Source organism: Gouania willdenowi, chromosome 12 (genome assembly GCF_900634775.1).
Source record: "Gouania willdenowi chromosome 12, fGouWil2.1, whole genome shotgun sequence".
Taxonomy (NCBI): Eukaryota; Metazoa; Chordata; class Actinopteri; order Blenniiformes; family Gobiesocidae; genus Gouania; species Gouania willdenowi.
This window is the reverse complement of record NC_041055.1, coordinates 1,251,556-1,270,726: the sequence shown is the minus strand read 5'-3', so window position 1 is coordinate 1,270,726 and position 19,171 is coordinate 1,251,556. Positions and strand designations below refer to the sequence as shown.

The 19,171-nt window shown below is 38.0% G+C and overlaps 1 protein-coding gene across 1 annotated transcript in view; it reads left to right on the top strand.

Annotated features, from left to right (window-relative positions):
- Positions 1-16,583, top strand: part of cwc27 (CWC27 spliceosome associated cyclophilin) — a 34,337-nt gene extending 17,754 nt beyond the window's left edge. The window contains exons 11-14 of the mRNA XM_028463328.1: positions 2,009-2,115; positions 12,400-12,509; positions 12,577-12,686; positions 16,309-16,583. Of these exons, the coding sequence (XP_028319129.1) occupies positions 2,009-2,115; positions 12,400-12,509; positions 12,577-12,686; positions 16,309-16,474 (493 nt within the window). The 3' untranslated portion in view covers positions 16,475-16,583. The remainder of the gene's footprint in view (positions 1-2,008; positions 2,116-12,399; positions 12,510-12,576; positions 12,687-16,308) is intronic.
- The last annotated feature ends 2,588 nt before the right edge of the window (positions 16,584-19,171 follow it).

Genomic DNA, 19,171 nt, shown 5'->3' with positions numbered 1-19,171 from the left:
GTGCCACTTTATTGTTTATTTGGCAACAAGGCAGATGAGTGGCTCTCAGATCACTGAATGCACTGGTATGTGTTGGCTGTGGTGAATGGAGTGAAAAAAGGGAAACAGGAGGTGTTGGAGTTGTTTGATGCCAAAAAAAGTTGGTCAATCACTTTCATTGTGCCGCTAAAACCCAGTTCAAACATTTCCTTCCGTAGATTTTTGTTGGTTTTCTTTCTTTCAAGTGATACCAAGCCATCCCATGATCGCACTTTAGCTCAATAATAAAACCATGTCAGAAATGTCTTTGGAGTCGTTTATATCAACTTTTAGCCTCAAACACACAGAAGGCAAAAGAATCCTCCTGTTTGAACAAGTGTAGCCTAAAATCTTCTAAATGTTTTTATGAGTAGATCTATGTCTAACGAAACACATTATTATGAACCATATTTATTTTATTTTAAGGGCGACCGTGGCTCAGGTGGTAGAGGGTCGTCTTCTGATCGAGAGGTTGGGGGTTCGATCCCAGTAACTGACTATGTGTCGAAGTGTCCTTGGGCAAGACACTGAACCCTAAGTTGCTCCCAGTGGTCGACTAGCGCCTTGCATGGCAGTCCTGTCCCACTGGTGTGTGAATGTGAGAGTGATTGGGTAAATGAGCTGATATGTAAAGCACTTTAAGACTGTTTCAGTGGTGATAAAGCTCTATATAAATCATGTCCATTTACCATTTTATAGCTTTTAAAATGGGACTACTTTACAGTTTTAGAGCCTGTGTTCCTCCTACTTGAAATCACATGATTGATGATGTCACACGGCCCCACTGCCTGTAAACATCTTATTGTTTTCTATTGGAGTGAAACATTCAGCCCGATTTTTAGATCATTTAGTAGATTTTTCAGTCATAATAACAACTTGTGCAACTTTTGGTTGCTCTAAAAAACCAAGAAAAGTTAAAGATGTCGATGTAAACGTCTTTTATTTAATGAAAGAGGTTTACATTGATGTAGAAGACAATGAAGCAGAGATGAAGGGCTCTCCTAAGGGCCTTTTACACTCCCTTAAACAGTGTGCTGACACACTCTGATGGCTGGAGTAGTCAAGGACAGTTGAAGGACTCTTACCCACAAGGGGACTTCTATCCTCAGGGTTTGTGTTTCTGTGATTTACTATTTATTAACACCAGTCTGAAATTAGCTTTTAGCTTCCAACAAACCCATCCTTTAGGTTGATATGTAATTATGCTAATTTTGTTTTAAATTTCTCTGTTAAACTTTATTTAATGTTCCAGCTCTACATCATTCTCTTACAACATCGTCTTATTCTTTATTATGTGTGAGAAAATCTGTAAATAAGCTTCAATATGTTTGAATATTTGCTGTATAAAATAGGAGAATATTAATAATAATGGATTTATGAAGTACTTAGGATCTGAAAGTGTTACATAAAGATATCAAACAACAGAAACAAAGAGGGTAAACCTGGCGTGAACCCGTTTGTAGAAGGAATTCTGAACATCTGGCTGATTCCTGATGTTTATCCTCAGAAGAACCATTAGAAATGACACGTTACACACAGCTGTCCATATTTGCACACGCTCTTATTGTGAAAATATCGCTGTGCTTTACTGACGATAACTGTGAGGGATGAAGATGAAAGACACAGATGTTTCAACGAGTGTTTTCAAGAAAAAGTGATAAAAATATATTAAATTAGGTGTAGTTGCAGAAAAAAAGTTAAAAATAAGCAAAAATGGGCTCAAATTGTTGAAAAAATATTCTCAGTTTCTTGAAGGCATCTGGCGACCCCCTCCCAGTTTCTCGCTACACCAAAGGTTGAGAACCCCTGGTCTACGGGACTCCACATCCCACAATGCAATGCAGGAAACTTTTCCAAGCTTTGTTATTTACAATATATAACTCATTACTTCTCTCTTTAGGTTGAACCTGTTTCCATGTTTACTCTCTAACTCATACGTGTGCAATAGTTGACGTCTTTTGACGCCTGTTGTTGTTGTTGTCGCTCACAGTAACGAGCTACGTAAAGAAGCACGGCAGCTGAAGAAGGAGCTTCAGGCCTTAAAGCAGAGGAAGGAGGAGAGTTTGAAACCAGCAGCAGATGAACCTAAGGAGGAGGGTGAGTATTTTTTACTGCTGCATCATTATCTACTTAATGCTGCTACAGGTAGCTCTTTATTATGGTTTTAAAACTGTGGCTCTGAGTGTGGTCCCAGTACATTCTCTGCTAGAGAAACAACCCCCATGATTTGGTTTCCTCTGCTGCATTTTAGGGTTTATTAAGGATTGCATAAGGTAGACAATAGGTTCGCTGCCTCAGGAAAAACTGTGACTAATCATTCCAGCAATTTGTAAGTCTTCACAATAAAAGTGGACATAATGATTGCTGATAATTCCTAACGTTGACCAAAAAGAAGTAATTAAAGCGTGAGCTGTGTTGTCATGGCGCCGCCGCTGCAACTACAGACAAAACCGCATGCTTGAGTATGTCACCCTTTGTCATGCGGTTACACACACAACCCGCAATGACGTGTTTATCATGTGACCATCCCTCCACAATGATTGTGGCAATGGCAGTGTCCAAAGGTTCGCAAAAATGTCACACGATACAAAAAAGACACAAAAGTAAGAACATAAATGCACAAAAAGAAACATAAAAGACACACAATGACAACAGAGACACACAAAAAGCACCCACTTTTATATATATACAAAAACATGTCTCCAGGGACATAAACAAAATGCAGACAAAATTACAAAAAATGACAGAAAAAAATATACAAAACAACAAAAATGCAGAAAGTGACAGAAAACACACGCAATGACATTAAAGTAACATAAAAACCTCAAACACAGTCACAAAAAATGACTCCATAGAAACAAAATGCAGACAAAGTTACGCAAAATGAAAGAAAATGCACAAAACAACAAAAATATGAATCCGACCCTTTAGAACATCTAATTTGTCCCTCAGGAGAAAGAGAAACTGACAAATAAAACATGAATCATCAGATATCGCATTTCCTCCATATATACAAATTCAATGAAGGTCATTTTTAATCCCAAATTGTAGAAAAACTCTCAATTTTAACAAAATCCTGCCACTTTGATGAGTTTGACACACCTGCCCTAAGCCATCAGACTCTTAAACTTACAATGAAGGCTACAAATTGACTCCAAAAATGTCCTTAATATTTAGGAAGAACTCATAAGTACAAATCAAAGCGATCACTTTATTATAAAAAGAAGACAAAATAAACTTTCTTTTATAGTGCACAATGACAATCAAATATTGATAATGTGGCCCTTTGATCAGATAAACAGTATTTAAGAGTTCAGTTTGAAGTTCGGAGCAGTTTGATCTTTGGGACGTAGATTTTAAGCAGGAAAATGCGTAATTTCAACATAAATGTGGCGTACTTTGCACTTCCACACATAAATCATATGTAAAAATCAGGATCTTCCTTAAATTACCATGTTTTTGTAACCATTTTTATTTCATTTGGTAATATTTTGTGGATTTATTTGTGTTAAATTCTTTCAACAAATTTGGATTGAAAACTGCTTAATATTTGATAAAATGTTCATCAAGGTTTGCATGAATATTATGATGGAAATAAAATAGAAATACATATATAGTTACACTTATACAGGATGATAACAGATACAAAACAGGGCAGAAAATAAAAGTCATTTTAAAGATTTAAAGCCCACATGAGATTTGGACACTGAAATCATTTAGTACGTAGCATTTAAAAACTCAGTGCATATACAGTATATATATATAAGTTACTAGATATTTGGAATCTTTTTATGCATTTAAACCTTTTTATAACTAAAACAAATGCAGTTAGACAGAATATTTAGGGGTCACAACATTGACCTACATCCATGAAAGCTCAGAAAAGTTTCGTGCATCGCATTGTTGAAGACGCACAGAAACACCAGCAAAACGATCCAGACTCTGAGGGACGGATTCACTAAGATCTGACATAAAGGGTGGTCATTCATTTGCTTCCCTAAATCCTTTAGTGACACAGTTTCCTCAGCTATGAGGAATTAACTAAAATTGCAGCAATCATTAGTTCACGAGCAGAACTGGTGCAGACCGCCTCTATTTAAATGAGCATTTTGCATTTAATGTGGAGACGTCAGCGTGCACAAGCACACAATGTTAAGGCAGATGAACTTCTGTCTGCTGCACAATCAACTCCAAAGTTGTCACACGTTTATAAACACCTTGCTATAAAAGGTCAGGCTCCGCCCATATGGTGCTTATAAAAGGTCAGGCTCCGCCCATATGGTGCTCATAAAAGGTCAGGCTCCACCCATATGGTGCTCATAAAAGGTCAGACTCCGCCCATATGGTGCTCATAAAAGGTCAGGCTCCACCCATATGGTGCTTATAAAAGGTCAGGCTCCGCCCATATGGTGCCTATAAAAGGTCAGGTGAATGCCCTAATGTATATTCACTAACACAAATTTGACGGTGGATCGAGGGGGAAAACAAGCAACTAAAACTAATTACACTCATTGTTAGGTGGAGGTATTAATTGTTGAGGTGGACACACACAGGAGAGCATGGAGGATCATTGGGGAACCCCTCTGTGTTTTAACGGAGTTGGGGGGGACAGATGCACTATATGTACCAGAATCATGGGATTACATTGTATTTCCTTGTTTGAAATAATAAAAATGAAGAGGTAGTAAAACACCTTTGGAACTATACGTAATTCACAATATTTAATTTGAAGTAAAACCATATTTTTCGTCAGTCCCAGGGTGTTTACTGGTGAGTGAGGCCGGGGGCTCCGCAGCACCTCGTCCTCACGGGGGGGCCTGCCTATAGATCTCACTGGTCTCTGTAGACCCTCACCCTCCAGAGTCTCCAGTGCACCTCGTCCTCCAGCAGTGCCTGATAAACCACTGTTAACAACTCAGAATTAGTATTAATAACGTATGTCGAGCTTTAGTATTTGTAGATGTCCGAAATAGTTTTTTATTTAGCGAATAAAACATGTGTAAAAAATTTATATGTATATATATATATTTTTTTTTTTTTTCAAAATAATAGTTGTTATTTTTTGTTGGGTCTAATAATTGAAATCATAATCGAATTTCGATTAATTGAGCGCCCCTAATTTGTAGGCGCATGCATGTCACTCACTCCTGGGGTGTCACTATCATTATTTCCTCCTTTGTTTTTGTTTCCAGTGTGAGACTCGTATGTTTAAACGTCTTCAACGACTTCCATCCAGCTTTCAGTCGTCGTCTCTAAATGATGGAGATAAAGTCAATAAGACCTCAGCATTGTTTCACTCAGACCCAAGCTCTTCCATTATCTTTGAAGGTATTTAAATCCTCCCACAGACCTTTTGTCCTGTTCGTCTGTGGCAGATTATCTCAGAGCAGGAGTTCCTCATTACACTTCATCCTTGGAAGCAAAGCTAATGCCTTTTAGGAGGAATTCCTGCCTCTGCAGGGGAGACAAACGTCTGTTTACATGCAGTAAATCCTAGAGGTTCTCCTTATCTACACACACACACACACACACACACACACACACACACACAGCTTAAATCACTCTCCCGTCCTGCCCTGACCTCTCAACCTTTGACCTCATCCCACTCACATGCCTGTTAAACTGGTCAGTGTGGGACCAGTGGAGCTTTAAACACTTACAGCTGCAGCTATGTAAAGCACCACTCATCAAGCAAAGACACCAGTAAACTCTGGCACTTTCACATTAAAAGCATCTAGTTACATCTCTGCTTTTCAGAATAAAATCCCAGACTGTTGCATCCACATGTGGCCTGATTATAAGTTCATATCTACTTAAACCCAATTGCAACTTTATACATTTTCCCATTTAAAATTAAGGGTGCGACTTATACACCAACGTAACTTATACCTTGGAAATTACAGCGATAACAATCAATTAAAATGTAAAAAATCTAAAAAGTAATTTAAATTACTGTACTGTATTTTTGGTATTATTAAGCTTTACATGATCGTGATTTTTTGGCCGATCAGTGAGTTTAAAAAAAATTATCAGCGATCTGATCGCATTAATTCAGGTTGTTTTTTAGGTACCGACCAAATTCTTTCAGTACGACCTGATACAGTTTCTGGACCTAAACGCAGCCATGTGACTGAGGAAGTGGAAGAGTTGAAGAATTAACATAACATTTGTTGTCAGTGTGTGTGTGTGCGTGGCCCTTTAACTGCTCGACCATGTGCGGAGTGAGGGAGCGTGTGTGATCGGAGCAGATCGATTATTAGCGTTTTTAGTGATTGGTTTAATTCAACAGCTGCAACGTTTATTTTGCCAAAGTCCTACGTCAGACTCCGTCTGCTGTGAAGTAACTACAGAGAGTTGGAGATGAAGCTGTGGAGGCAGACCACACTGCAACTACGTGAAGCCTTCATTAGCATTAGCATTAGGAGCAAACACGTATTTGCTGACTGTGGCATTGCAAAACCTGCTGTTGCTTATAGTCCGTATTCACAGGTGCACGGCGGAGATGCACAAATGTGAGTGAAATAAAGCTGTGTCACGTAAATCAAACAACTCTTCTGTGTAATATCGATATTGTATCGAATGTAAAAAAAAAATGTAATTAAAAAGAAGGTTGTATCGGGACAGCCCTAGTTTATAGTTGTTGAGTGAGAAATCCATCCCCAGTGTTGTGATCGGTTGATTTATTGTGGTAATTAACAAGTGTACTGCCTCCTGCTGGTGTGGAGGATGAATATTAATCACTTCCATGAATCCGGAGCAAGTCCGGATCTGTCTGTGATTGATCTGGAGCTCTCAGGTATTTTTACAGGACGTTTCAAACACGTTTCTGATTGATGATGAGCGTTGGCGCCATGTCTGCTGATTGTTCAGCAGAAAAGAGGAGCCTTTAATCCCCACAACATTGTAGCGTTGCTACAACAATGGAGGCTTGATTTGTAGCCCTGGAAAAGGCCCGGTGACAGGAGAGGCGTGGAATGTAGTCAGAAAACCTAGAAGATGGTAGTTAGTGGGGACAGCTGGAGAAAGCTGAGGGTGGCCTTCAGGGCGTCATCCGTCAGCATCCAGCAGGTCCTCCACCAACACACACACACACAGCGATTGATGAGAACGTGGGAACAGTTGGACAGGTAACTAAATATGAAGTAATCCTGAAGGTTTGCAGATACACCAAAAGGCAGAACATGAAGAAACGACTGAAACATGCACAAACAGGCAGTCAGACGTTTAGTTTCCACACCTTACAATACGAGCATGAGAGAAGTTCAACCATGCATTTTCTATTAAATAACCCACAGTTGTTCATTTTCAAACTGCTTGATTTTAATTGTAACTATCGTGTTTCCTAAGGTGTTTATACCACTATACGCCACATGTGGCCCATTCATCTCATTTTCTACGCCCCCTAAGGAAACATACAAAATGTATAGAAAATGACTCCAGAAACACACAAAACAAGAACAAAAACACCCAAAATGAGAGAAATTTACAAAAAATACACATAATTACATCCAAAAACACACGTCAACAAAAATATGCAGAACTGCAACAGGAATATACAAAATGATCCCAAAAACATGCAAAAATCACACAATATTGGAGAGAAATTTAATAAAATGACTCCAAAAAAACACTCAAAACAACAACGAAAACACAAAATTAGAGCGGAATTTACTAAATGACTCAAAAATAACACAAAACAACAACAAAACCACACGTCGACAAAAATATGCAGAACAGCAACAGGAATATACAAAATGATCCCAAAAAGACACTAAATTGGAGACAAATTAACAAACATAACACCACAAAACAACAACAAAAATACATAATTACCGCACCGCACACCTCCACCTACACACACACACGATTGATGAGAACGTGGGAACAGTTGGACAGGTAACTAAATATGAAGTAATCCTGATGTTTGCAGATACACCAAAAGGCAGAACATGAAGAAACGACTGAAACATGCACAAACAGCAGTCAGACGTTTAGTTTCCACACCTTACAATACGAGCAGTTAAAGGATGCGTTTTCTATTCAATAACCCAAAACACCGTCATTTCCAGACTATAAGCTGTTACTTAAACACTAGCTGTGTTTCCATTACAGATTTTTAAAATAAAAGCAATATTTCTAAATATCGACAAAATATACAGTAATTGTGCTTTGAACGTGTTTCCATTGAAAGTTGTTTTGGGGGAGGAGCTTGGTAACTCTGGTAAAATCTCATCCCGTGATACTTCTCTGCAGAAAGATGGACGCTCCAAACCTCCTTAGAACACTCTGTATTCCTTTGTTGTTTCACGTCTAATGTGACACTAATCATTATTAGGTCTAATGATAACAAATGTCTGGATCTCCTCTTCTGTCCACATGTACCGCGTCATGTTTACTCAGAGAGAAGTGGTCATGTGAGTGGTCATGTGACCAGGTACGTTACATCCTGTCACGTGTAATTGTGTACACAGTGTTTCCATGGCGCCTGGCTTTGACACATTTAAATTACAACTTCTGAAAAACCTCCTCATGGAAGCGTAAAAAGTTTTTTGCAATATTTTAGTATTTTTTTGAAATTCAGGTGTTTCCATGACCACTTTTTATTGCGCGAGTTAGATTTTGCACAGCTAATGACGCGGCTGTGGATTTTTCCAGTTTTCAAGCTTCATGTCGCCAAAAAATTGAGCTCCATCACATTAGACCATGTTGATTAATGAAACCGTTTACATTGAATCATTCTGATCAGTCATTTAGTCGTGAACACTCGTCATAGCAACGACACAGAGAAATGATGTCAGAGAGAGAGAGCTGCAGCAGCCTGGATAAAATCAGCCAGTTTATAAAAGATGGAAACAATAAACAGCATAAAGTTGCCAAATCACACAGCGTTTAGTTTGTTTAGAAGCGTCTGCGTCTGTATTCTGACTCAGAGTCCGACTCGTCGTGATCACTTCGTGATCATTTACAGTAAGAAGAACAGATGAAGTGGTGTATCAGTCTGTTACAGTAAAAAGTGACTGATATGCAGACGTGGAGCAGTGAGGAGGAGACTTCATGTAGAGATGGAAACTCATCAGTTGAAACATGGAAATCTCTGTTAAACCTAACTTGAGTTTAGCAGCCCTCCTACCTGCCTGTGCTGATTGGCCGAGTCGTTTGAAGGGCACCCTCATCAGCCAATAGAGTGCGGCCTATGTTATGACACGGATTTGTGTGGCAAAAAAACATACGAAACAGCACCAAAAGCAAACAAAAACACACACAGAGATACATTTACGAAACAACACAAAGCATCAAAATCCAAGAAATGACTCAAAAAACACATATAAATATAGGAAAAAAACTCCTGAATCACGCAAAACTAAAACACACATCAACAAAAATATGCATGAGGGCAACAAAAATACCAAAAAATGACTCCAAAAACACACAAAATAACAACAAAAACACAGAATTAGAAATAAATTGACTAAATGACTCCTAAATAACACAAAACAACAAAAATCCAAGAAATGGCCCCAAAAACTCACAAAATGATGGAAAAATACTCAAAACAACAGCAAAAATACACAAAGCGACTACAGATATACCAACAATAACTGAAAAACATATGAAACGGCACCAAAAACACACACAATCATGACTAAAACACAAAATTTGAGATAAATATACAAAACAACAACACACCCTTTTATGTTCCCTGTGTTAATGCTCAGATTCTAATGCTGACATTAATGTTGGTCATGTGACCCTCAGATCAAATTCAATAACATGTTTGTGGCCCCGCTGTGAACACACACACACACACAACCATTGATATCTCTTACTGTGAGTAGTGGAGTGTGTATGAGCAGTGGTTCCACTGTGTGAGGTGGACTTGTTTGTTTGGTTTCTGTGACATCATCATGTGTTCATGTGTTGGTCTCACATCACATTGGTTTGTTTTGGAAAATGACAGACCCTCCATGACTTCACTGAGTCACTACTGGAGCTTTTCTTTTCCACCAACAGACTCTGAGTTCTAGTCACAGCTCTACGGCCTCGTTGTAGCTGCTGCTGGGTCTCCGTCACAGGCACCTCAGATTGATTATAGATTATAGATTTTAGAGCCTCACATTTTACCGTTACACATCTACCCAGGTCTATTTACACATCAGTTTTGTGTTTTTTTGTCCTTTTGTGTGTTATTGGAAGGCAAAGCAAATATACAGTATTTATATAGTGCATTTCATACATACGGTTATTCAATGTGCTTTACATGATCAAAAGGTGCAACAGAAAACATTCAACACTTTAAAAATCAATAAGATCATTAAAATGAAAATAGATCTCCCTCTGTCATACACGGTTAAGAAAATCATTTTGAAATGTTTAATGTGATGCTGATTTCAGCTCTGATGCACTTTGTTCCACTTCTTTGCAGCATAACAACTAAAATGTTTGCTGTGAACTCTGGGCTCCACTATCTGACCTGTGTCCATAGATGGGTTCAGACCTGACTAACAGCTCACTGATGGATTCACCACCACATTTATTACCAGCAGCACTACTTTACAGTCTCCTCTGAGGCTGACTGGGAGCCAGTGGAAAAACTTTAAAACTCTTCACACTTTCTAGTCTTTGCCTATTTTTGTTGTATTTTTTTGTTTTTGTTTTTTTTTGGAGTCGCTCTGTGTACTTTTGCTGTCGTTTTTCCATATTTTTGTCATTGTTTTGTACTTTTGTCACTGTGTGTTTTTGGAGTCGTTTTGTGTATTTTCTTTGTCATTTTGTGTGTTTTTGTTGTGGCTTTGTGTGTTTTGTCATCCTTTTGTGTGTTTTAAAATTCATTTTCTGTGCTTTTTTGTTGGTTCGTGGAGATTGTGTGTATTTTTTGCGTATTTTTTTGTTGTTGTTTTGTCCTTTTGTTGTCCTTGTAGCTCTGTAAGACCAGTTTGTTTTAAATTCAAAAATAGTTTTTATACTGTGGAGCGACTTATACATGGGAAATGACTGTACTGAGCTCATTCAAGTCTTTTTGAAGAACTTTGGTTGGTCTTTGCTGTGGTTCTCCACATACAGTAGAGAGTCATATCCAGTTCTCAGAGGAAAGTTTGGAGGAAAACCAGTTTGTAGAAGTGGATCATAACTGGGAGCAGATGATGGTCTGTTTGAGGTGAAACAGTTCAGTTGTGAGGGTGAGGTGGGTCACAGCGTGGCCTGTAGACCTCCCTTACATCATGTACTGTAGGTCATCTGTGCGTCGGGTAAAACACTGCATCTGTAGCGTGTGCCTTTATCTCTCCCCCGGGACCATGACCTGATGGTTTTTTACCTGCTCGTGTGTCAGGAGGCGGTAACGGTAACACAAACCCTGTGTTTACGAGAGCTCACCGCAGGTTTTTCCTGGAAGAGGATTTCAATCACAGCATCGACTCCAGAGCTTCAGTCAAATCCTATTAGTCACATTAGGCTCTTGTGTTCATGAACATCCATCAATCTGCTTCAGTAGCAGCTGGTCAAGGTCATAGGGCGCTGGAGCAGAGCCACGGTCACTCAATACAAGTCAGCACGTCGTTAACGTTAACATGAAATACCAGCTTTTACTCTGAAAATCCTCCCCAGCGCATGGACACCATGTGACCTCAGAATGTTCCTGTACTATGTAGTAACTTTGTAAAAAGCATGAGAAGTTTACTTCATTATTGAACAAAATGTAATTTTTTTAACTTTTCTTACCCAAAAAAGATTTGCCTTTATTTAGTGTTTGATTTTAAGATAATTGTTTTTATCCCAAAACTTTTACCTTTTGTACGAATAAATCCACAATATTTGTATGATTTTTTTTTTTTTTTCTGTAGTTTTTGGTTCTTTTTATACAACAAAATGACTCCATAAACACAAAAATACACTTAATTACTCCAAGAACACACATAATGTTAATATAAAGATGCATATATAAAGGATATAAAGGAATGCAACAAAAACACACAAATTTGAAGAAAAATTTACAAAATGACTCCAAAACAACAATGAAAATACACATAATTAGTCCAAAAAATATACAAAAAACTCATAAAAATACAATCAAAAAACAAATATTTGTCTTAAGGTAAAGTGTCCTTGGGTGTCTGACAAGGTGCTTATATTTAGATAAAATATGTTTTGTTATTTGTTTATTTATTTAGAATCCTTAATTTAATTAGATTTTTTTTGTTCACATACATTTTCTTTTCCTTATTTTTATTTTTCTTTCTTATTTAAATAAAGTTCACACTTTAGTTTAAAGACGTTTGTGGGACTTTGAGGAGTTAAATGTTGACGTGTATCAGTGACTTGCTGAGTTGTATATTATCTGTCATTAATATTAATAATTGTTAATAATAAGTGTTTTTTCCACAGATAATAAGAAGCCCAGCAGTGAAGCCATGGCCGAGTACCTGGAGGGGAGGAAGAAGTACGACGAGATGAGGAAGAAGAAGCTGAAGAAAGGCTCCACTAGAGAAGAACAGGTGAGAACGCTGAGCTCAGCACTGCTGTGTCATCAGCAGTCGTTAACGTTCAACATCTCTACCACAGACTCTGGCTCTGCTCAACAACTTCAAGTCCAAGCTTTCTTCAGCAATCACAGAAGGTCCAGAGCAGGAGGAGAACGTGGAGGAGCTGGCAGAGGATGACGACAAAGGATGGTGAGTGAATATATAATAATACATAACCAATACATAAAATGACTGAAAATAAACAAAATAAGAACAATTGTACATAAAAGACTCAAATTCACAACAAAAAACCCCACAGAAATACACAACATTTTTGAAAAAAGACAACAAAATTAGAACAAATATACACAAAATGACTCCCTAAAACACAAAGAATCAATAGAAATACACAAAATTACAGAAAAAATACAGAAAAAGATAACAGAAATACACAAAATCACTCCATAAATAATGAAAATCACTCCAAATATACACAGAACGACAAAAAAGACCACACAGAATGACAGCAAATAAACAAAATAACATGAAATATACACAAAATAACTCCAAAAATCACTAATAACCCACAGAAATACACAAAACGACGGAAAAATACACCACAGAACAACAGATATACAGTATACAGTAGTCCCTCGCTATATCACGGCCTCGGTGTTTCGCAGATTTTTTTTAACAGTGAAATTTTGGATCCATGTTTTTACAGCGTATGAATGCGCATTGTGTTCTGCGTCCTGATTGGCTAATACTGCGTTCACCCACCAGCAACAAGTCCAACTCTGTGAGTTTCACTACCTGCTGAAGAGTTCTCTCATAAACATAAACCACCAGTGAAAAAAGCCGGTGTGATTAGCGGCTAATGCTATGCTAGCTCAGTGCTACAGAGAGCTTCGGCATCAATGTCTGATCACTAGCAGTGACTCTGAAGTGCTGTATGTCTGAAAACAGGTTTATGTTTTAAAATCTACAAAGGTTTGAACTTTGAGAGTTTGAACAAGAGAGAAATGTTCATTCCTGTCTGAGAAAAGTGTATAAAGTGTGTGGTGAAGGATTTTACAGCCTAAAAACATGTATAATAACTGTAAAAAACAAAGCAGACTACCTCACGGATTTTGCCTATTGCGGGTTATTTTTAGAATGTAACCCGTGTGATAAACGAGGGACTACTGTACACAAAATAACAACAAAAAGCTAAAAAAAAACATACATTTATACAAAATTGCAGAAAATAAACCAATATACACAAAAGGACTCCAATAATACATAAAATAATAACAAACATACCAAAAAAATCAACACACACAAACTCTTGGTCTTCATTTTAAAAACTGATAATGAATGTTAATCATGTGACCCACAGGTCAAACACGTGTTTGTGTAATAAAAGTTGCTAAGCGATAGCTTTGTAGTCTGAACACAAACGCTGTGCGGTTCTGAGCAAACACTGAAGCTAAACCAATCGTGATGTAGAGGACACGCCGCACTGCATTGTGGGTAGGAAGAAGAACCGACCACAGCACGAAACAAAACCAGGAACAGAGAGAGTTGGTGGATTTAATGAAGCTTTTGGTTCTTTCTTCTTTGTTTTTTCCCTGTGAGGTGGAGCTAATGGCAGCTTTTGCTACTGCATCAGATTTTACTGGAAGTTGTTAGTAGGGCTGGGCAATATATCGAATATACTCGATATATCGCAGCTTGTAGTCTGTGCGGTGTTGAAAATGACCATACCGTTAAAGTCGCGGACTTTTTTTTTTTTTTTTTTTTAAATATCTTAGTGGCATTATGCACAAAAGGTGCACTTAAATTTAGTGTTGTTTTGAAATGTCATCTTAATGACAACATGCACAAAAGGGCACTATTTGTTTTAAAATATTGTAGTGGCATTATGTACAAAAAGTGCACTTTAATTTTGTGTTTTGAAATGCCATGTGAGTTGCATCCTGCACTAATGTCTTGTTTTGAAATGTCTCTGTGACAATTTTGCACAGAACGTGCACTTTCTGTTGACAATTTTATGTTTGAGCCACTCACTGTTTAATAAATACAGTTATGTCAACTTTGACTTAGTTGTGATATCCCCTTTTTTGCATGAAAGTTTAAAATTGGCATATATTAATGCAGTATGATCAAGAATGTTTTAATGTAGACATATAGAATCATCATACTGGTGTGATTTTGTGCATCAAAGTGTTAATTCAAGGGTAATGCAAAATATCGAGATATATATCGTGTATCGTGACATGGCCTAAAAATATCGCGGTATTTATAAAAGGCCATATCGCCCAGCCCTAGTTGTTAGTGATAATATTAGTGATGGTAGCATTAGCATCCGTTAGCTTCTGTTGTTGGTACGCTAACTGTTACATCATGGTTGATCCTTTAAAATGAGACAGAACAACGTTCGTGTTGGAAAACAATAACCAAACCGTAGACACATCTTGCGTGCGTGCGTGTGTGTGTGTGTGTGTGTGTGCATGCGTGTGTGTGTGTGCATGTGCGCAGACTGGCCATCAGGAAATCAGCCCTGACGCTTTGTTTTCCTCTTCTTCTGTTTTTCACCTAACATCTCAAAGCCCTACAACGGAGAGTGAAGCTCTGAAATGAATACCATGTGTTTGACTGTTAACAGTGCGTGCGTGTGCTTGCTTGCGTGTGCGTGTGCGTGCAACAGAGAGAGAAAAAGAAAAAGTTAAAATAACAAAATCTGTAGTTGCTATTAGTCTGGAGGATCCTGTGCCGTCTTTCCAGTGTGTGCGTGCGTGCGTGCATGCGTGCGTGTGCGTGTGTGTGTGTGTGCTGCTATAGAAGCGGCAGCGTCTATAGAAATGAGCGGTGAACAGAATAAAGTGGGTTACGACAGGTCAGACGCTGGAAGTCAAGTCTGGTTCAGAAGAGGTAAACTATTCCATCTGTGTCTGGGTCTGGGTCTGCACGCTCCAAGCTCCGCCTCCTCCTCCTGCTTTGCTCCCAAACAGAGGAAAAGCTCCTGTGGTCTGGTTTAGTTTGGCCATGTTTCCACGTCACGTTACAGAGCAGAACGACTCACTGCTGATGTCGCTGAGGCTGTCGCACTAGTCAACACAGGCACTAGTCATCAGTGTATAGACATGACAACCTGGATGAGCTGTACACACACACACACACACACACACACACACAGAGGTTGCACACAGTAGAGCTTTATTCAAGCCAAAATGAAGGCTCGACCAGAATGAAGCCGATGTCTCTCGGACACGTTTCAATCAGACGGTATTTACATACGGCACACATGTAGAATGATCTGTTGTGTTATAAACATGACGAGCAGCTTCATGTGATGCTACGTCTGGTTGAAGAACTGTTTATGTTGGACAGTGATTACGCAGAACATGTAGACAGGCAGCATCAGGGGCAGCTAAGTGGCTGCAGGGGTCCTCAGGTAAAGACGGGAACATCCGAGCAGATCGCCTGTATTAAATACACGGTGCGGTTGATGTTTGTGTTTCTGGGTTCTTCAGATTAAAAATAGTGTTAAAACAACTTGTGCACACCTGGAAGTCCTTAGTGTCAAAGTGTGTGACAGTTATTACCACGGTAACGATTAAAAAAGAAAAAAAATACAGAAAATCCCCCCACGTTAGTGGAAACGGAGCGTAGGGGGGGCTACACTACATAGGGTAGAAAATTACGTCGGGAGCCAACAGTGCTGTGTTGGTTCTGCTCTGGGACGTGGGGACAGAATCCTCAGCAGAGATGCCCAGACTCTGAGCCTTAGCTTCGTTCCTGTCCCCCAGGTTGTGTCTCGTAGTGACTCATCAGTTCTTCGTGTCTTCAGGTTGTCTCACGTGCTGCAGTTTGACGAGGAGCAGAGCCGTAAAGTGAAAGACGCCACCGTACCGGACGAGGACACGTTTGAGATCTACGACCCCCGTAACCCAGTCAACAAACGCCGCAGAGAGGAGAGCAAGAAGATCCTGAGGGAGAAGAAGGCCAAGAGGTGAAGGCACCCAGTCACATGACCTAACAAGCTGCTCTCTCATTGGTTAATCCATTCAAACATTTCTCACTTTAAGGCTTTTCTTTGGAAAATAAACTGCATTTATTAAACAGTTTCTGACATTTTTATTTATTATTACATTATTATTATATTATTACATTATTATTACAGTATATTATTATTATTACATTATTATTATATTATTATTACATTATTATTATTTTATCACATTATTATTATTATATTATTATTGGATGCTCAGAAGGTCCAAAATAAAAAGTCTAATATTTAATAGTGAGCGTGAGTCCTGAGGTTACTACACTTTAGGTCTGATTCTAGGGCTGTACCGATACGATACGATACTGCAGCCTTGGTCGTTGATCGATACGATACGATATCAGCGGGAATCACACATTCTGGTTCTTTTATGACTTATTTTATGGTGTGAAATGTTAGAAAAGGTTTTTAGTCAAACTGTAAACAATAGTCAACAATAGAAGGAACGAGAACAATTGAAATTATTTTAATAAAATCTATAAAAAATTCATTTAGAAGATCGCGAAAAAAAAAAAAAACTTAAATAAATACAATAAAAACTCATTATTTATCAGTGTTTATGTCAGAGACTTTAAATACAGGCCGATGTTTTCTAATACTTGTTTTTTGCTGAATTTCGACCGATATCAATAGAAAAATAGTGATTAAATGTGTGACTTTGTCCTAAAACATGTATGTGATGTCATATTGGAGCCTGAGTTTAAATAACTTTTTTGTTCCATTTTAGAACATTAATTTTAAATCCCCTTCAAAATAAAAGTATCCAATCTTTTTCCTTTTTCCTTTCTTTAGATGGACTAAATCTGTGCGACACAAACTGAGTCTTTGAACTTCATTTTTCTATTATTTATAGTGGATTAAAACTGATTGATTAAACTTTTAGTTCATTGAATTTACATCTTTTCCCAGTAATTAATTTGATCATTTTATTTCTTCGTTCATAGTTTTAACTAGGGCTGGATCAGACATTGGCAACTGGTGGTTTGGGGGCTTTGTGCTGCCCTTGGCCTATTTTTGTACGGCCCCCAATTATATATACAGAATGACTTCAATAAAATACAAAAAACATCAACAAAGATACAGAAAAAGATTTCAGAAACACAAATCAGCAACAAATATGTACTAAACGACAACACAACCACAATAAATGACATTAAAATACAGAAAAACAACAGATTAAATAACACAAATCAACAGCAATAATACACTAAATGTCTGAAGAAAGTACATAACCACAACATAATTTCAAAATTAATATTACAAAAGCACATAACAACAACATAAACACAAAATGACTCCAAAAATACAATAAATGAATACAAAAAATATAATAAATAACAAAATGACACAAAAAGACTTCAGAAATACAAAGGACAACAAAAATACACAAAGACTGAAAAAAGCACATGACAACTAAAAAACAAAATTACTAAAAAAAACACACAAAGCGACAACATAAACAATAACACAAAAAGATTTCAGAAACACAAATATCAGTAAAAATATACACAAAGACAACAAAAACACATTATTAATGATCTTTGTTTAGTAATGGAGGATTGTGTGTGTGTGCGTGTGTGCGTGCGTGCGTGCGTGTGTGTGTGTGTGTGTGTGTTCCTGCTGTGATAGCAACAGTTGTCCATGTGTGTGAAGGACACGTGAGCATCAGCATTAGATCAATAACGTTCCTCTGAATGCCATCATCGTTTGTTCTCATTAGCTCATCCTCTATTAGAGCTCAGAACATCATTCATTCACTGATGGACACACTAATGGTCTAGAAGTTTGTACACACACACACACAGATTACCCACAATGCAGCATCTTTTGGCTGCACTCCATCAGACTAAGTGATTGGCCATTGATTCCTTAGCGTCTAATTCACTTACTGTAGCTGCTGATGATGGAGTGCAGCCTGAAGGTGACCCGCCTGTGGCCCCGCCCACCTGTCCAACATGTGGCCCCGCCCACCTTCACCACAGTCCTATACATTCACGTGTAAACGTCATACGTTATTAATCCCACAAAGGCTCACTGTTGGAGAGACAACATTAATCACAGGGGGCGGGGCCACATTACATGTGACTGTATTTGATCTGAAGGTCACATGATCAACATTCATGTCAGCATTAGGATAATGACCAATCAGAGCATTAACACTAGAAACTACAAAAAGGTTGCATGTTTTTTTAGTCATGTTGTGTATTTGTTCTTATTTAGTTTATTTTTGTGTAAGTGTGTGTTCTTTAGTTTTTTATGTTGTTTTGTGTAAATGTGTGTTCTTTAGTTTTTTATGTTGTTTTGTGTAAATGTGTGTTCTTTAGTTTTTTATGTTGTTTTGTGTAAATGTGTGTTCTTTAGTTTTTTATGTTGTTTTGTGTAAATGTGTGTTCTTTAGTTGTTTTATGTCGTTTTGTGTATTTTTGTGGGGGTTTGTGTTGTTGCTGTTTTCTTGGAGTCATTTTGTCTTCATTTGGTTCTTGTTTTTGTGTATTCTCTCTGTTGTTTTGTGTTTTTGTTGTCATTTTGTTTATTTTTCTCTCATTACGTGTTTTTATTGTTGTTTTGTGTGTTTCTGGGGTGATTGTGTGTTTTTGTGTGTGAGTGTGTAGTTGTGTGTCATGCACAGTTTTTACCGCTGTTC